At 27.1% G+C, this 19210-nt stretch overlaps 1 protein-coding gene across 2 annotated transcripts; it reads left to right on the forward strand.

The window, feature by feature from the left end:
- The first annotated feature begins 1531 nt into the window (after positions 1-1531).
- LOC107453764 (putative ATP-dependent RNA helicase pitchoune) lies at positions 1532-19162 on the forward strand. 2 transcript variants are annotated; one of them, XM_087157185.1, is made up of 9 exons: positions 1532-1576; positions 3798-3972; positions 6313-6613; positions 9260-9374; positions 11294-11451; positions 13810-13974; positions 16627-16779; positions 17198-17377; positions 18863-19162. In XM_087157185.1, exons 2-9 carry the CDS (start codon positions 3836-3838, stop codon positions 19040-19042), a joined length of 1389 nt encoding a protein of 462 aa, XP_087013311.1. In that variant the 5' UTR covers positions 1532-1576; positions 3798-3835; the 3' UTR covers positions 19043-19162. The 2 variants fall into 2 exon arrangements, with proteins under 2 accessions (XP_087013311.1, XP_087013310.1); XM_087157184.1 differs by lacking the exon at positions 1532-1576 and adding an exon at positions 1719-1895.
- The last annotated feature ends 48 nt before the right edge of the window (positions 19163-19210 follow it).

Genomic DNA, 19210 nt, shown 5'->3' on the forward strand with positions numbered 1-19210 from the left:
ACTTTAATTTGTAATGAATTGAAGACAGAAAAAATTATTTTACCGTAATACACTCATCTGTAACAGCAAGTGATCATGAAATTGGAAATTATGTTGTTGGTAATAGAAAGATAAAAATTATTGAGAAATTGTCCTTCAAATGCTTAGCGTGTTCTGCTTCAATGTTCAGCATGTTCTGGTTAGTTTTTTCAAGAAGTTCAACCTTTTCCTTAGGGAAATTTTGCATTATTTGCCGCTAAGAAAATGGCGTCCCGTCATTACCAATGGTTATGTGGGAACTAATGTCCGATATTTTCAGTCTCCCGCTAGAGGGCGTACTCAAGCGTTGCGATCGCAAATTTTGTTTTAAATATGGATGGGTGGCCTAATGTAAACAATAACAAGCGTCCTTAAACCGGAAGAAATTTAGAAAATTTTCGGTGTATCCCTCCGCTTATGTTATGACTACGAGGCGATGTGTGAACAAGCCTAATATTCTATGCAGTTTTGTTATTGTAATTTGGGTTCAAATCTAAACATAATTGTACCATTCATAAGAGCTTTTAGAAATGTATTGATTCTCAGAGGTCGTAAGACCAAAAAAAATTTTGGAAAGTTAATATCTCATTGTGAATAATTCTTAAATTTTGTTATGTTTTGTATTTTATCCCTTATTTGGCTACATTTGAAAAAAATGTCGCCAAAAATATCTTTTTAAGTTAGCCTAATTAGAAAATATTCTAATGATTATAATATTAATATGATAATGCTAAAGTTTAAGGGCTAAACGAAAGAATTCGGTACACGTGAAATACTGCAAAAGATATGATGCAATAATATGATGGCGCGTTTTTTCAATCTGCTGCGTAAAAATATGGATGGGTGGTCTAATGTAAACAATAACAAGCGTCCTTAAACCGGAAGAAATTTAGAAAATTTCCGGTGTATCCCTCCGCTTATGTTATGTCTACGAGGCGATGTGTGAACAAGCCAAATATTCTATGCAGTTTTGTCATTGTAATTTGGGTTCAAATCTAAACATAATTGTACCATTCATAAGAGCTTTCAGAAATGTATTGATTCTCAGAGGTCGTAAGGCCAAAAAAAAATTTTGGAAAGTTAATATCTCACTGTGAATAATTCTTAAGGTTTGCCATGTTTTGTATTTCATCCCTTATTTGGCTACATTTGAATAAAATATCTGTAAATATATCTTTTTAAGTTAGCCTAATTAGAAAATATTCTAATGATTATAATATTAATATGATAATGCTGAAGTTTAAAGGCTGAAAGAAAGAACTCGGTACATGTGAAATACTGCAAAAGATATGATGCATTAATATGATGGCGCGTTTTTTCAATCTGCGGCTTAAAAATATATCGGAAGCAATAACCCGGAAATCTTGAAAGAGCAATTTTACCACTAGCGCCACCACCCTTAGCTTTACACGATCACCCATCCATATCGGAAGCAGTAATCCGGAAGTCTTGCGAGAGCAATTTAACCACTAGCGCCACCACCTTTAGCTTTACACAATCACCCATCCATTGAAAAAATTAGAAAAACAGGTGTCCGTAAAGAATAAATCGAAAATAGGTAATTACATTTGTTTATAAGTTTTGATGTGAAATCAAATTGAGAAAAATAAGTCAGAAGTTTTGAGAAAAATAAATCAGAAGTCACTTTTTCTAGCGCCATCTTTGTTTTTCTTTTCAAGATTTGTCATTAAAGTTTTGTTGTGTCGTGTAAATACAGAACTAAGCACCCGGAAGTGTTTTTAATATGTCTTTTTAATGTAAACACAACATCATTTTCCAGAAACGTGTGATTTTAAAATGTGTTTGATACTGTTTTTAACTTATATAAATTAATTTTTCAACTTTTATATCGTAGCCTTCCTAAACATTAATTTCATGTAAGTTTTAAGAAAACGATTTTAATGAATTACGTTGCAATCCAACTCAATTATTTATCCCATTATAAAACAAATATAATTTTTGCGAAAGCGTAAATTTTAAATATTTTGTGATTAAATATTGTAGATTTAAAGCAAAAATGAAATTGTGAATATTTTTTCATAGTCATTGATCAGCTAATCCTTAAAATTATTAGTGTTTTTATTACACACTCACAAATATATGTATTACGATTAGCTTTTACTTTGATCCGTTTTTTTTGGTGTAGCTCAATATCGTATCTCTAGCGCTATCTGATTTTTGATATTGTAAAGTAACTTTAGTTAAAACATTTTAAAAGATGTTCAAAATAATGATACCTTTTTTAGATTTTTGTAGTATTTCTTCGCATTCTAGAGTACTTTTTTGTTTATGAATTATTCGGATGATGAGTCTTTTTTTTTATTAATTAACTTTTCTAATGTTATTACATTTTATGTCAATTTTCAATGTCTATTACAACCTTTTTCTTCCTTTTGTAACTCTTTTTATAATTTCGCTTTTATACAATAATTTGTACACATTGGAAAGAAAAATATATCTACTACCAGTAATTATAAAATCAGGAAAACTGACTTAATTCGCAATTTACTGAAATTTTTTATTGTTATTATTTAAAGAATCAATATATACAAGTAGGTTTGGTTAGGCAAATTGTGAGTCAAAATAATTCGTAATATCATGCTCACTCACTCGTCATTTTATGATTTTATCATTGATTCAGTCCAAGAACCTATTTAAATTACTGATCTGATTGGTAGATTCTGTGCTAAAACTCAATTCTATTCTTTATATTTTCTTAAATATAAGCTATAAAACAATTTTTTTTTCTTTAAAGTAATTCTTCGTATAAAATTATTTTTCAGCTGAAAAAAAATGTGCAATCAATTTATAAAAATTAGTTTAATTAATTTTATTACCTATAGAAAAAATATATGAGACTAACTTTCTGGCATTACATACATTTTATCTTTTTTCATAATGTAATGGGTTGGTGCTTTATGTAATGTTAAGTACACTAAGTAGATAATATATTTAAAAATAATAAAACAGATTGTCATTTAATCTACATGATTGTCTTGCATTATGTCTACATAATTGTCTTACGAATGCAAAAAAGAAGAAAAAAAAGGTACCAAGGCGATAATTATGCAGAAATAAATTATGTTGTTTATTGTAAACAATTCTAATATCCTATGATAGTTTTGAACTAGCCTTTCATTTCTTGCATCTAGTTGAATTAGAGTTAGTGCTCATAATCATTAATTCAGTAAGAAACTGTGCACTTGTAAAAACAAATTAAAATTCTTATACTTACTAGGTAATTAACTATAATTCATTTAGTTTTCTAATCAAAACAATGTTGTTAATTGAATACATACTTATTGAAGGAATGTGATTGTGATAATAATTATAGCAAAAACTTACTTTCGTAACTTAAAACCAAATAATGGTTGATAAACTTTTCTTTTCTACTTAGGTCCTGTTTTAGAAATAACTGTTGCAGGTATAAGACTTGTTCTGTTAATAATTATCGATCACTGGGGAGAATATAAATTAAAAAAATTCTAAACATCTTTGCAATTTGAATTCTATCCCTTTTATTAATTTTCAATTTTGAATTTTTTCTAAATATCTTCAATTTGATTTTTTTTCTCAATAAAGTTACTCAATGCCCAAAGATTATCTTCCCTTCACATTTCCATAATTTTGTGTTGCCGTGCAGCAATAACAGCATTGAAAACTATTCGGGAGAAATTTTGATTTTGAAGAAAAATTTACATTAATTCACTCTATTTAAAACTCTTATCTTCATGATTGTTTAATTGTGTATTTTTTGTTAATTTTTTTTCTTCAATTAGGTGATTATTGCAACTGTTGGGTAATCTCAATTTTCATCATGAATATTAGCAGTGTTCCTTTCAGCTCTCTTAGTGATCAAATAAGTGAAAAAACATTAAATGCTATAGCTGATATGGGTTTTCAGCATATGACAAATATACAGACAGAGGCTCTTCCTGCATTGTTAACAGGAAAGTAAGAAGTTTACACAACTCATTTATAAAGTTTAGTTATTATTAATTACAAAAAAGTATTCTATTGTATCTTTGTTCTTCTATTAGTTTAACAATATTGTGAAATTTTTAATTATAGATTATATAATATTATTTATCTAGTGTATTAATTTGATTATCTAATTTTAAAACACTAAACGGCCGGGATAGCCTGGTCGGTAGGGCACTGGGCCCATGACTGAGAGTTCGTGGGTTCAAACCCCGCCGACCGAAGACTCCCCGTGTAATAAAGTGACTGATGCACGTTAAATCTGTCCAGTCACAGAAGTATTACATATTCCCATAATAAATCAATACCTCTGGGGGTACTGGATTGGAGATCGATCGTTCTCTGATTCAGGCACGGGTGCAAGTCTTCCGTCCCCAGGACGGATTTCCGTCTTTCGAAAATGTCCGCGGACGGAAGTAAGACGGAAACAAGACTGACTCGAAGACGGAAATCGGATTTTTTTTTTTCTGTCCATAAAAATATTTTTGAGGTCTACGTTATTGGTCTATTTTCTTATGTCCTGATGTAGTTTTATCAAAAGACAGATGAATAAATATTTTTTGTACAGTATTTAATCTTGATGTATTATGGTAAAGCTTTGTTAGATAGTTTGCATATGTCGAGGGGGTATTGTGTATGTTAGGTATTTATTTCAGCCAAAAAGTTTTCAGTCTTGGCCTTTTTTCCAACTTGCACCCATGGATTCAGGTCAAAATTATGATCTGTGGATGAATAAATGGGCCCGCCCTATAATCGGGTGTGACGAATGGTGTGGTAGAAGTCGAATTCTTGGCCATAGATGGCGCCACTTGAGAATAAGAACAATCGCACCCCCTCTGTCTAAACAGGCATACGTCAACAACAACAAAACACTAAATTTAAAAAATAAAAAATAAATTTTCTTCCTAAATTTAATACATATTATGAAATTATAACATCAAGAAAATTTGATCATCACTTTGTTTACCTTCTTAAGATAGCCTTAGATACCACGAAACCAGAGATATCTTGGTGATCTATCTTTTTAAGAAGATAGATCTTTCTATCATAATCCTATCATCTAACATAAAATGCTTAATTTTTCAGCAGACTTAATTTACAACTTCATCATTTAGTTTTGTTACCTGGACTACAGAGTTATATTTGGCCTCACTCCCACTTCTAGCTCATGTTCCATTAAGCTCTATAATAAGTTCACTTTTAAATAAAACAAAGAAGTTTAAGCATATATTGCTTTTTTTAAAAGATAATAACAATAATCTTACAAAATTAAGTTTTCTATTTATATATATATCAGGGATGCCAGCCAAATTTCTCCCATAGTGGACAAAATCCAGAAAGAAAACTGCCATGGAAGAAATAGGTTTCTTCCAACATAAGTGGAAGAAATGGAATTCTTTTTGAAAAGAGATATCAAATAATAGAACAGTTCTTTAAAGAATTTATAATTGTAATTCAGTTCAAATAATACAATTTTTCAGGCTATTTAATTTAGTATTCTTAAATAAGTAAAAATTAACAATCAGAATTAAGAGTAACAATTAGACAAAAATTAATAAATAATAAATTTCTTTAGAAATTAAAAAAATTAAAAATTTTATGTGATTATATATTGTAAAATCAAATTCTATAATTGTATAAAGAGCTGTTAAAACAACATTTAAAAAAAATCAAATAACATTTTATTAATGCTACTGAATTTTCAAATCACATACTAAATATAGACGCAACTGAAACACATAATGATTTCTTAATTACAAATAGCATATAGTACCTAATTGCTGTTAAGTATGAATATTCTAGCTGGCACTTAAATCATCTGATGCATGGATTTTAAATTCTATATAAAACTAAAAAATTATGAAATTAGTTGTTTCTTTAAATGAGTTAATGGGAAATTTTTTAACTTTTTTACATTATATGTAAATTTAGTTTGATTAAATTTAAACTATTCTTATAAAACTTACTGCTAAACAGTTGTATTGTTCATATTTAGTTTTTTCTATTTTGTCCTGTTTCTTCCAACTTTTTCAAGTTTCTTTCAGCTTTCTGTAAGAAATAATTTCTTTCGTTCAACTTGATACTGAACTAACCAAAATGCTAACCCCGATAAATATATTTTATTGTAATTGAAACTGCAATTGAAAGCACGAAGCTAAGTTGTGTTTGAAATTCCAATGCTTTAGTTAATTTTCTTAAGTAAGATAGCCAGATGATGGTAATGTCTGATATTTTTACTGAATACATTATTTTATCAGTATTTCTTTTTTAATTCTCGATAAGTGTGTAACTTTATATATTTTTCTTTTTTAGAGATGCTGTGGTATGCTCTAAGACTGGCAGTGGTAAAACTCTAACTTTTCTTATTACTGCTGTTGAACTTCTTCATAAGTTGAAATTTACTTTAAGAAATGGACTTGGTGTAGTAATTTTATCACCGACTCGAGAGCTATCCTTACAGACTTATAATGTATTGAAACAACTTATAAAGTATCACTCTCAAAGTCATGGTTTGATTATGGGCGGAGTCAATAGGAAAGAAGAAGCTAAAAAACTAAGCAATGGTGTAAATATCCTTGTAGCAACTCCTGGCAGATTAGTGGATCATTTAAAAGTAAATGTTAAAACTTAATTCTTTTACATTAATAAGGATCTAAAAACTTAAAATTGCATAGCATCGCCACAAAGTTCTTTTAGTTTTTGACATGTTAAAAAAAAAATAATACTAAAATCACTATTCATAGAAGAAGATCAGTTTGACCTCAGGTGAACTAAGAATATGTCAAGTTTGCCTGAGCAGCAAAATTTATAATTTGACAATTGTTTCTTAGTTTACTTAATTTACTTACAAATTCTTCTGATTTCCATGTTTAATAATTTAAATTGACTAAATCACAATTCTAAATTTATCGATTCTCGTAAAATCAGTTGTATATATAAGTTCAAAATGTAGAGAAAACATGGAAAAAATTACAGAACAATGAAAAAAAGAATAATAATAAAAAAATTCCAAAAAAAGGAATAAAAAAATTTATAAGGATCTGAGAAATAAAATAGTATATAATCTTTTCATCAGCACACACGATTATGTCCTCAAAAAGGAGTGCTTTATAATGTTGTATCGATATGGCCAAAGTAAAATATATCAATACAATAGTGTGAGGAGCACTAAAAAAATATGCGATATAATCGTGTGAGTATTTTGCGGATATAATCGTGTGAGCTAATGAAATGATATCTTTTATTTTCGGATTTATATAAATTTTTTTTCTTCGTTTTTTTAGGACATTTTTCCAGATTTTTTACTATTTTTATAAATATTATTTTTCTTTTTCCCTTTTTTCATTGTTCTATAATTTTTTCCGTGTTTTCTCTACATTTTGAACTCGTTTTATCAGTTCTATTTACTTGCAGCTTATGCACAGTAAATAAAACTTATTGTTTCTCTTAATTTTCTTCTTTTTTTTTCTTTTTGTATTTATTTATTATGCTATATATGTACACACACTCACATACATACACAGAGCAAATGAAATAACTACACATAATGAATATCATTAAATAAAGAATGGTTCTGTAATTGACTGCTAAAGGTTCACAGACTTCATTTTAACAAGAAAGTGAAACTGTAGCTTAAAAAATCGAACAGTTGAACTATATTTTCTGAATTTGAAAAACAACCCAACAAAGATCACATATTTCTCTTACCTCAATAATATGCTTTTATCTAATTATAGAAAAAAATAAATTAGGAATTTTTTAGTGGTAATTAAAATTTTCAGTTAATAGCCAGCAGCTTATAGACTCTTATAACTTAGTAGCTACTTTTTCCTCAAACCTAATGAATTGGTATCAGGTATTGATCGATACTTTTCATTTAATAACCACTTTTGACAAATTTTAGCTTGGATTAAATTATATGAAAATAATTTATATTAGAAACAATTTATGGCTGTAAAAAGTTAATTCAGCAATAAAAATAATATAAATAAATGACAAAATTTTGTTTAACATGCTAACTTTATAGAACTTCATTTAAAAATATTTGGGGAGGCAAAATTCATTTAATGTATACTTCACAACTTTGAAATATGTGAATTGCAAAGAACTCTCCTTGCACATGAATTTTTATATCACAAATTGGTAGATTTTGAAGGATCAAAATTTTGAAAGGAGACACTTTAATGAAAATTCTGTTATCCTGAATTTTTTTGCATTGATGTGAATTTATCATTAAGCAATCTAAAAAAAGAAAAGAAAAAGCTAGGAAAAATTGGTCAGTTGTTGACTTAACTTAATGCGGCATTTTTTTTTTTTTTTACCGACTTGCCCCATGGTGAGTGGTCATTTTCTTATTTTCTGGTCTGATTAGGAACCTTTATTAATACTAACTGAAAAAGATGATACTAATTTTTTTTTTCATTTTAGTAATTTTTGAATTATTATTTTGCTATGAAAGTTTTCTTATTACCTAAAATTGTTCTCGTTTCAAGTAAAAATTTATATTTGAACCCAAGAGTGTTATTCTATGTAATATCTAAAAAAAAGAGAAGGAACCAAACAACCCAGTTGTTTTTTTCTTTTAAAAAAAATGACTGGGCATTTCTTTTTAAACCCTGGTTTAAACTTCTAGGTAATTATTAAATGTGTCTCTCTTCTGATTTGATGTTATCCTTTTTATTAGATATTTGATTAATTTGAGCTATTAAAAATTATATTTAGGGTAAAATTAATACAAATGATAAAGACTATGTATTTTAAAATTATGTTTTAAAAATATATCTCATAAAAAAATATCATAAATGCAAAATTAAACTGAAAACTTTCGGCTATACTGGTTTTACAATTAAATGGCATGCTTTTTTTTTTCAATTCAGAAAAGCTGAAAGTTTTATACTCAGAGAGTTTTTGTTGATTTTTTTAAGTGTTACATGTATTTACATTATTTTTTACTTACTGTCATTCCCCCTTTTGCTGTTTACGATACTTAGTCAATTTTGTTTAAAATTTCTGTGTTAAGTTGTTAAAACGAATTTGCATTATTATTCAATTCTATAAAATTTAATTTCAATATTTCACCCTCAACTAAATTCAAGGTCAACGATTAAGGGGTTAAGAAAGAAAACATATATTGCGTGTTCGATAACACGCAAAATATGTTATCTTTCTTAACCCCTTAATTGTTGACCTTGAATTTAGTTGAGTTCGATAATATTATTTTAAAATGTGTACTAACTAAAAATTACTTGTGTATATTTAGAATACTCCAGAGTTTGTGTTCAAAAATAATCAGTGCTTGATAATTGATGAAGCTGACAGAGTATTAGATATTGGTTTTGAGGAAGAAGTTAAATTTATTATTAATAGCTTACCAAGTAAGTGATTTATTGAAGCATTTTTACTTAAATTGTTGTATATAATACCACTGTATGTTTTTTTTAAGCAAAATCCATAAATTTTAATAAATTTTGTTTTTTAAGATATTGTTTTTAAAGTTTATGAACATAGTATTTTTAAGGAAACCATCTTTAAGTCTGCAAGTTCAAAGATGCAGGAATATAAAAAACAATCATGGTATTGGCATAGACTTTCACAATAATAATTTTAGCATTTTTTCTCTGGTTTGTTTGTATATAAATAAGAATTCATTTTTAAAGATAGATTTTTATTTATTACTATTAAATTTTTTCAAACTAACTTAGCTTTTTTTGATTGTCATTTTTCGAAAATAAAATTTCTCATATAACAGCGAATAACAAAATACTAATGTTATAGAAAGCAAGCTATAAATAACATAATGACTAATTAAAATTAAAACGATGTTAACTGTTATTTAAAAGGCCTGTATAAGGTCAAACCACAACAGTGGTTAAAGCACTAATCATAAGTACTAAAGTTATGTATTATTGTCACAAAATCTAATAGGTATTAATGAGTTTTAAAATATATTTTTTATGTCATTCTCCTTAAGTCTCTAAATATTTTATTAACAAATTTTAACATTCACTAATTTCGATTTATTTTTGCTTAGCAAAATTTCTTCGTTTCATTTGATTTTTTAAATTGAATATTCAGATTTCTTTTACTTGGTAATTTTATTCGGTATACTCATTTCACTAGAATCGTAAAATAAAGTAATTTTTGTTAGTTCAATATAAAACATTTCCTGAGTGCACACAATGTATTTTTTTAGCAATGATGCAATCCAATTGTTGTAAGAAAATAAGACACAATGAGAAAGGTTTGAAGAATGTTTGACATTTTTTTCAAGCATATAGTGTTTCTACTTTACTTTTTCTAAAGAAAAATTTGAAATACGAAAATTTATCACTGTGCCCCATCCTCCCTTAGATGAGAATGCTATTATGAGCTATGGTGTCAAATTCTGATACCTCTAGGGTTTTCAAGTAGTTTTAAGTATTAAATAGTGCTGCAAGGTGTGATCTGGAAAAATTACTTAATTACTATGTCAAGAGTTCTGCTAATATGCAGTGTCGCTGTTTTCAAAAAAATTACTGTCATCTGTTTGCTCCTATCTTGATTACCTCCCTTTTATCACATCAATATTCAGTAGCAAGTTCTGTGTTGGTTTCAATAATATTTAGTGGCGTATATTATTAGACACCTAGCTGATATAATTATAATTGCTTTGATCCATAAATAAATACATTGCATCACCATTGATGCTGATAGGTGATTAAGACTACCCCATGTTTTCTTCTGCTTTAAATTGTAATAGTAAATACATTTTATATATCACTAGCTGCTATTTGACAGAATCCTTCTGTTTTTACTCATGAAGCAGCTGTTACCATATGGAAAATCTGTTGCTTTTAATTCATAGCAGTATCGCATTACCTTTCTCTTAAACCATTTTTGTGGCATGCCTAAACTAATTTTTGAAGGGATTATGCTATTTCTTCTTTCATTTGCTGTGAGTCTTTATTCAATAAATCTTAACCTTCTAATGTTTCTTGCTTTACTTCCCATTCTTTATCTTCCATATTTTCTAAGTCTAATGTTTTATTTTTTTATTATTTAAAAAACATGAATTTAATGATTTGAGTCCTCTAATGAGTAAATTTATTTGTCTGTGCCTGTATTGGTAGACATTTGTGTTGCATAATGCCTTATATAAAATTTTTGATATTTTGTTATTAAATTATCTGTATATTATTACAATTTAAGATTAATAAGTGTATTTTCATAAAAAAGGTAATGAAAACTGTTTTTTATGCTAAATGTTTGTTTTGAAATTAGATTTTAAATAATATATATGTTTTCCCTATAACAGAATATAGACAGAATCTTCTTATAAGTGCCACAATTACTGATAAGACTGAAGGTTTAGCAAATGCGTTCCTTAGAAAAACCGCACTGTACTTAGGCATTAATAAGAGCCCAGAAAATGGAAAAATACGCTCAATGGCAACTGTTGAGACATTGAGACAAGTAAGTTCTCATCATTATTTACCTAAAGTATTTAAATAAAAAGAAATTTCATTTTGTTATTGAATTAATTTATTAATTTTATTAAATAGTTGAAAAATGGTTTATAGGGTTAGTGCAGGGTTGCCACTCCACAGGGAAAACCTGGAAAATACAGGGAATTTAAAAATCGCCTGAAATAACAGAGAAAATGCAAGAAATTTAGATTTTTTCTTTACAAACAGGGAATTTTGTTTCTTATTTTTGTCTTTTAAAAAATGGTGACCACTCAAAGCGGGATATTTAACCATGATATTTCAGCTATGCTAAACTATTTCATTTACTACAGCATTATTTAAGTATGTTCAGCTGTTTTTCCAGCAATTAAAACTAATAAATATAGTTAGCCCAATATAGCTCACACAAGAGCATAGTAATTGTTGTTTCCTCTTAATATATTGTGTATAATATGTACAGGGAAAACGCAGGGAATTTTATTTCCAGATTTGAGTGTCAACCCTGTAGTGATATCAAGTTAGTTCCCAGTAAAATTACTCAGGTATGTTTTACTACTGACAAGGTCGGCAAAAATATTTTTTTTCCAATATATATTTCAAAAAGTAAAAATCAAACTTAATTATTGAAAGAAAATTTTAAAGCTGAACCTTAGGTTTCCAGTTACTATATTTTCAAGAAAAAATGAAGAAAAAATCTAAGATAAACGATTTTAATTGCTGCATCATAATAAAAGTGTCGATCAAAGCAGAAGTACTTTTAAAAAAAGAAAAGCTAGATAGTACTTTTAAAAAACTTTTTTTTTTCTTTTTTTAAAAGTACTTTTTAAAAAAGACAAACTAGGTGCACTTTAAAATTTAGACTTAATCAACACAATAGATATCTCAATTATCATGAATTTGAGAAAATATCAATTGCTATGCATTTTGTTTTTATTTTAGCTAACCCAATCATATTGGTTGATGCAAGAGATTAAGTTATCATTTATTTCAAGTAATATAAAAAATTGTGGCAAAAATGTTTTGTTAAAAATCGATTTCAGGAAGATTGATAACTACCACTTCATATAAAGGTATAATTTTAGTTTTGGTTACTAATCTTCAAAAAAAAAAAAATTTAAAATCATCCTTAATCAAGACCTTACTATTATTTTTTAATTTGACTACTTCTTCTTGGGTAGATATTTAAATAAATCAGTATGAAATAAGTTAAACAGGTTTCTTTTGCCCTCTCCAGTGGTTTCGGATAACATTTGTTCTATGAACATTTACTGTTGCCTTCTTTAGACATCCACCCCCCTTTGCAAGCAACTGACTTTTTTATGTCAAAACTTTTAAGGTCTGTAGCCAGGGTTTACATGATTTAAATAATAATTAAAATCGCGATTTAAACTTTCACTTAATTTTTTTTTAAAGATAATTGTTTTAAACAATTTTTTTTTTTTTTATGTAGAGCATGTTGAAAATATTATTGCTCTTTAGAAATCTGTCATGGATTATGAGAATTCTGACAAAAAAAAAAAAATGAAAAGGGATGAATATACAATTAGTATTTTTCAAACTAGATTGATAAATTAAAAAAAAAAGAGTGACTAAAAGTGCCATGAAACTTTTAAAACTTTTTTAATTGTAATTTTTCATTAGTTGTATATAACATAATTTGTAGGTAATAAACATATTTCAATCATACCCATTTAGTTTTATGTTTATTTAAATACAATTGCTCTTAAAACTTATTAAATATGTTGCTAGTGTACGTCAATAATGAAAAAAGTGAAACTTATATTTTCTTAATGATTTCTAATCTAAACTGATAAACTTAATTCCGTGCATATTTAACTGGCAAATTGCCTTTGTTTTTTAAAACTATTTTGTTAATAAATTAATTTAATAATTTTAAACATTCTAGTTAGAGATTTTAAGTATTTTTGTGATAAACATTGTTTTAAATAATATTAAATATTATTACACTTTTTATCAGATGATTTGGTTGCAAAATTTATTTAAAAAAAGGATTTTAATAAAAATAATTAATTTTTTATATTCTTTTTCTTATATTATTATTAGTAATATTTATAAAATATTTTCCAAAAGTCAGAAATATTACCCATTATAAAGAGTGTTTTATGATAAAAATATTACCTTTATAAAAATGGTTTGCTGTTCTTAGTCATTCATTTGATACCTCCTTCGACATGTTGGATCGGTCTCTCTTTCCCCATTCTCTACATGCCATGTCTCTATGTTTGGCCTCACTTTATATATGACCTACATTTGATCTCACACTTGACATATTAAACCATTCTATGAGTAAATTGATTTTGAAACTTCTGAATACTCTACTTAAAATATGTTTATTTTATTTCAGGGTTATGTTTTATGTCCTTCAGAAAAAAGACTCCTAATGTTACTATGGTTTTTACGAAAAAAGTTTCGTACAAGAAAGACCATTGTCTTCTTCAGTTCCGTTATGTCTGTAAAATATCATCATGATTTATTCAACTATATTAATTTAACATGTAGCTGTATTCATGTAAGTTAATCTATTTCTTTCATTTGTATATTATTCTAAAGGAATGTGAATTGATTAACTTTGAAATGTAATAACACTTTAAAAAAATTGAAAATTATGTAGCTTGAACATGTAGCAGTAACACGTGTTTTTCTGCTGCGCAGTGTTATCATGTTTTTTTCTTTATTTACCTATATTACCGTCTATCCTAGTGTGTAAGTGGACCTTCCATATTTATAACCAGATGACAAATTTCAGGTATGTTAGTTATAGAAGTTGATCAATGAAAAACCCAAACATGAAAAATTCTAAAATTAAGAAAATACCCAACAAAAGCATGATGACACTTCTAATGAATCTGGTGCAGATAATGTTCTATACAGGGTGTCTATAAAAGAACTCCGGGGTTTTAAAAATTCATATCTCACTAACTATAAAACATAGCAAAATTTAGTCGATTTCTCTGAAAAGAATAGCTCAAAAAGTTTTACTCATACCAATTGGGAATGTTTGTATCAACTGTTGGCGACGCTGCAGGGCGTTGACCTTGAAATGACTTCGCGAAATTTGAAATGATGGCGACTCCACAACAAAAGGCTCAATGTGTTATTTGGCTCATAGAAACGAAGTCTTTAGTTACCGTACAAAGCGCAGAGAAAATTCGTTATGTTCAACATCTCAGGGAACGAATAGTCAATTGTGTGGCAACTGTCACCCCAGACATGCTCGCCAGGACATGGGAAGAGGTAGAATACCGTTTAGACGTCTGCCGTGCCACTAACGGGGCTCATATAGAACTTTACTAAGTGTTAAAAAAACTTGAAAATGTAAGCTTTTCAGTCATGTATAAAACATGTATGTATGTTTTTTATTTCATTAAAATATTTTGCCTCAAAACCCCAGAGTTCTTTTATAGACACCCTGTATATATATATATTTTTTTTAGTAGATTTCTGACATATTTTAAAAGTTTTCATTGTGTTATATTTTATGAAGTACTCTGAATAAATTATCTCATCTTTTCTTAATCTGAATTTTGTTCAAAACCTAAATTAATGCACTATTTCTAAAAAATACCTTTGTATATGAAGAGAGATTTTTGCAAAAAAATTGATACTAATATTTTTTTTCCCTTCTCTTAGTACATTAAATAGTGTATTACTTGTAGTTTAAAATAAGAGTTAAGAGTTTTCCTTCTCTTTAAATATAAAACAATTGCACTTAATCTTTAGGCCGAAGTAGATACTTTAAAGATTTGAAATTTTTAAAAGTTTTTTAATACGTAATAATGAAATAAATAATTTAATGCTGAGTAGGGGTCCTTTCCGTTATCTAATTTTTTCAAATAATACATGAAACAGTTCAGTCATAAAGATCTTCATGAATTTGAATTATGTATACATTTTTAATCTATTAATATAAATGGTTTAATATAATTAAAAAAAAAGTTCACAATTCTGAAGTTGCCAAATGAACTTTGAAACTATCCACTTATTATATACAAATGTTCAGAATATCCGAATTTTACATACAATATTCGTTATTTCAGAATTTTTGGGATTTGAGTGGCTTTATGGAGAAAAATAAAATAATTTTATGATCAAAAATTTTTAAAGTGAGAAGTTATAGTCATTTATACTATTTTCTACAAATTCATTAATTATTTTTGATGGATAGAACTTCAAAATTTGTGATTTGTCTCTTTTGTTTGGTTGAAAAATAATCCCTATGACCTGACAACTGTGGTCAAAATTTAAATTTGTAATGGAAATCTCAAAATCCATCCAAAAATTACTTTTGGCTTGGAGTTGCTGAAATTCTACATTTATTATAGCTTAAGAAAGTTTTAAAATCTAATTACAATTTTTTACAAAAACCATATTGGATTGATAAACTATTAACTAATTTATGAATTTTTTTAATAAATATTCTGAAATGTGTATATTTTTTGTTTTATAAAGAATCAAACCCAATTAAAAGCTCGATAAATAATGAAACTTTAAAGTACTAAATTTTTTTTTCTGTTTGTCTAATTTTGCATCATAGTTTCAATTCCTCTATATACAATAATAGTAAAGAAAATTACTTTTGCATTAAAAGGAATTATTTTTAGATATTTTTTCCACTGTTTTGATCCACTTTTACTTCTTTTTTTACTTAATTTTTTAAGTTGGGGGCTTTGTTCTGTAAACTTAATGTATGTTAAGATGTTTCAAAAGTCAGATCAACTATGTATTAAATTTTCATATCTGTTATTATAATAGTATGTAATTTTTGAGGTGCAAATACTTTAGGGTTAAGATCAGGAAAAACGACATCTGTAATACCCACAATATCTAAACCAGTACTACTACACACTGTCTTCTGGTTTACTGACTCTTCAGGCAACAACTTTTCAAATTTTTAGCTGTTATATTGAAGATAATGCCTTAAATTCAACTTTGTATTGATTTTTTAAAAAATGTAAATATTTGTACCTACGAAATTTTATTTTGGAGTGATTTATTACTGAAATATTTTTTGAAAAATTTTAAGCTCAATTTACTGTGGGGAAATTTGATACAGTGCTATTTCTTATACTTTTTTTTTTTAAAATTTAGAAAATTTTCTCTTTGTAAAAGCAAATTACCACTTATGTTAGTTTAAACTTTGTGAATAATTTTTTAATTTCAGGGTCAACAAAAGCAAGAAATAAGAGCACGTAATTTTAGCCAGTTTTGTAAAGCAGTTACTGGTGTTTTACTGTGTACTGATATTGTTGGTAGAGGTCTTGATATACCCAAAGTTGATTGGATTGTACAATTTGATCCTCCCAACAATCCTAAAGTAAGTGTGTTTTATGTTTTTTTTCCTATGCATTTTAGTTTTTTATCTTTTGCATTTTCTTATTTATGATTATCTTATTGTACATTTATCAGTGTACTTAACATTAACTTATTAAAAATGACTAAAAAAACATAGAATTTTCCTTATTCATCAAAAATCTAACAGGAGAATCTGTTTATTATTATTTATTTAATTAGGGCAAACATCAAAATTACTTTCTGTATTAAAAATATCTTTGTTTTTTACAAATTTGTTTTAAGGAAATGTAAAACTTTAAAAAAAAAAATTAGGTAGAATTATTTTTTTTTTTTGAAAATGTGAATCAGCAAGAATTTTATTATAAATTGAAATTGTAGACTTATGACTTTCCATACAACTTATTTTATGTATTTGAAAGAAAAAAAGTTTTAATTTTTAGGAATACATTCATCGTGTTGGAAGAACTGCTCGAGGAATGAATTTAGTGGGAAATGCTCTTCTTATGCTTCGTCCTGAAGAAATGAAGTTTATTGCTTATTTGAAAAAAGAAAAGGTTGAATTGGAATATTATGAGTTTACTTGGAACAAAGTACCAGATGAGGTCGAAGCTCAAAGAGAGGTATACTAGTAAAGGATAATTCATAAATGTACCCAATTTTTAAAAATAGTAAGGAACTATTATGCATGAAAGATTTAAAGGGTTTAAATAACTCCAGAAAAATATAATTGGGTACCACTTCTAATATTGTGTTAGAAAATATTAATTTTAAAATTCCATTTTAACATAAATTCTAACTTGTTTTAAAAATTTGAGTATGTAAAACAAAGCTTAATAAATTCAGCTTTTTGAAGAAAAATTAATATTTAAAAGTTTTAAGTTTATATGAAATTCGCAGAGTATAAGAATATTTTTATGTGAAAATTAAAAGTTTAGATTAATATTTTATAATTTATCAAAAAATTTATATTTATTCAACATTTTTAGTAATACTTTTTATACTAACACAGAGTGGCCACTCACTCTGAAATTAGGGAAAACCTGAAATTTTCAGGAAAACTTTTTTTAACTGTGGAATAATCTTTTGGAATATCAATTCACTGCATTGTTGGGTTGATCATATTCTTTTCAATGAGTATATATTTTAACTACGTACAAAGTGTACATTGTCTATTATTAAGTACATTTATATCTATATAATCCCTTCTCTGATTTTTTTTCCTGAATTTCTGACCTCCCAAAAAAACCATTTTTTTATTGCTGAAAATTAATGTATGTTCTACCCTGAATTGGAAAGTGAAAAATACTTTTGTCAGCAAGCAATTGTTTGCTTACTGCTATTGGTAATGAAATATTTCTCCCGTTCACTAATCTTCAGTTTTCCTTGCAAATGCACTCAAGTTTTATCCTACAAAAATACACTGTGATAAAATATTTATTAACTCTATTTAATATACATATCTTTATAAAATAATTATTAAAATTGGGTAAGAAATATTTTGGAAAGTAACTTTCAACTTAATAAATCAGAACTGTCGTCTTCCGACTGATAGATAATAAATTCACTGTCCTTGGACTCACTCTCTGAATACATCATAACTATTTTGACAGTCTAGGTTAATACTAATGAAAGCGGAATTACAAAATGATTTTGATTTCAATTCAAGGTAGGAAATATCACTGAAAAGTGAGACTAGAGGCGCCATCTCTTAGCAATATTTAGAAATAAAAAGATAATCGCAGGATTTAAAAAGACATGTTAGTGGTGACAAATTCAATTTCAATAATGCAATTTTTCACTTCGCTGCATAGCATACTACAACAACCGTACAGGCACAAAAATGCTGAACGTATGAGATGTGATGCTGACAGAGAAGGGGTTTAAAAAAACTTATCCTGTCTCACTTTTATTTATTTATCTTATCATTGCTCATCATCACAACTCAACATTGCTAAGATTGTCAAAATTAAATTTATTTTTTAGTAGTTTTTTTATAATTTAATTTTATAAATGTTATTGTTTTTTATTATAGTGCAATGCACTTTTCTGTGCTTAATATTAATAATATTAACAAAGTTAATTCATAATATTTTTAACTATTTCAGATTGAAGAACTGGTGACTAAGAATTATTATTTAAATGCTTTAGCCAAAGGAGCCTTCACATCCTATATTCGTGCATACAGATCACATTACATGAAACAAGTATTTAAGGAAGAGACCCTAGATTTAACAGCTGTGGCTAAATCATTTGGTTATCCTAAAATTCCATGTAAAATCACATAATGAATATATCTATTGTATATTGTAATCTGTTATATAACAACCATCATGTTTTTTATGTATTTAATATTTTCATTGCTTAAATTTTTGTTTAAAAAAATTAAAACACTTTGCTACACTGCATCATGAAGTAATATTATTATTTAGTTACACATTTGATACATTTTAAGC

The sequence above is a fragment of the Parasteatoda tepidariorum genome, chromosome 2 (genome assembly GCF_982258835.1).
Source record: "Parasteatoda tepidariorum strain Cologne lab strain chromosome 2, Ptep-v5.0, whole genome shotgun sequence".
Taxonomy (NCBI): Eukaryota; Metazoa; Arthropoda; class Arachnida; order Araneae; family Theridiidae; genus Parasteatoda; species Parasteatoda tepidariorum.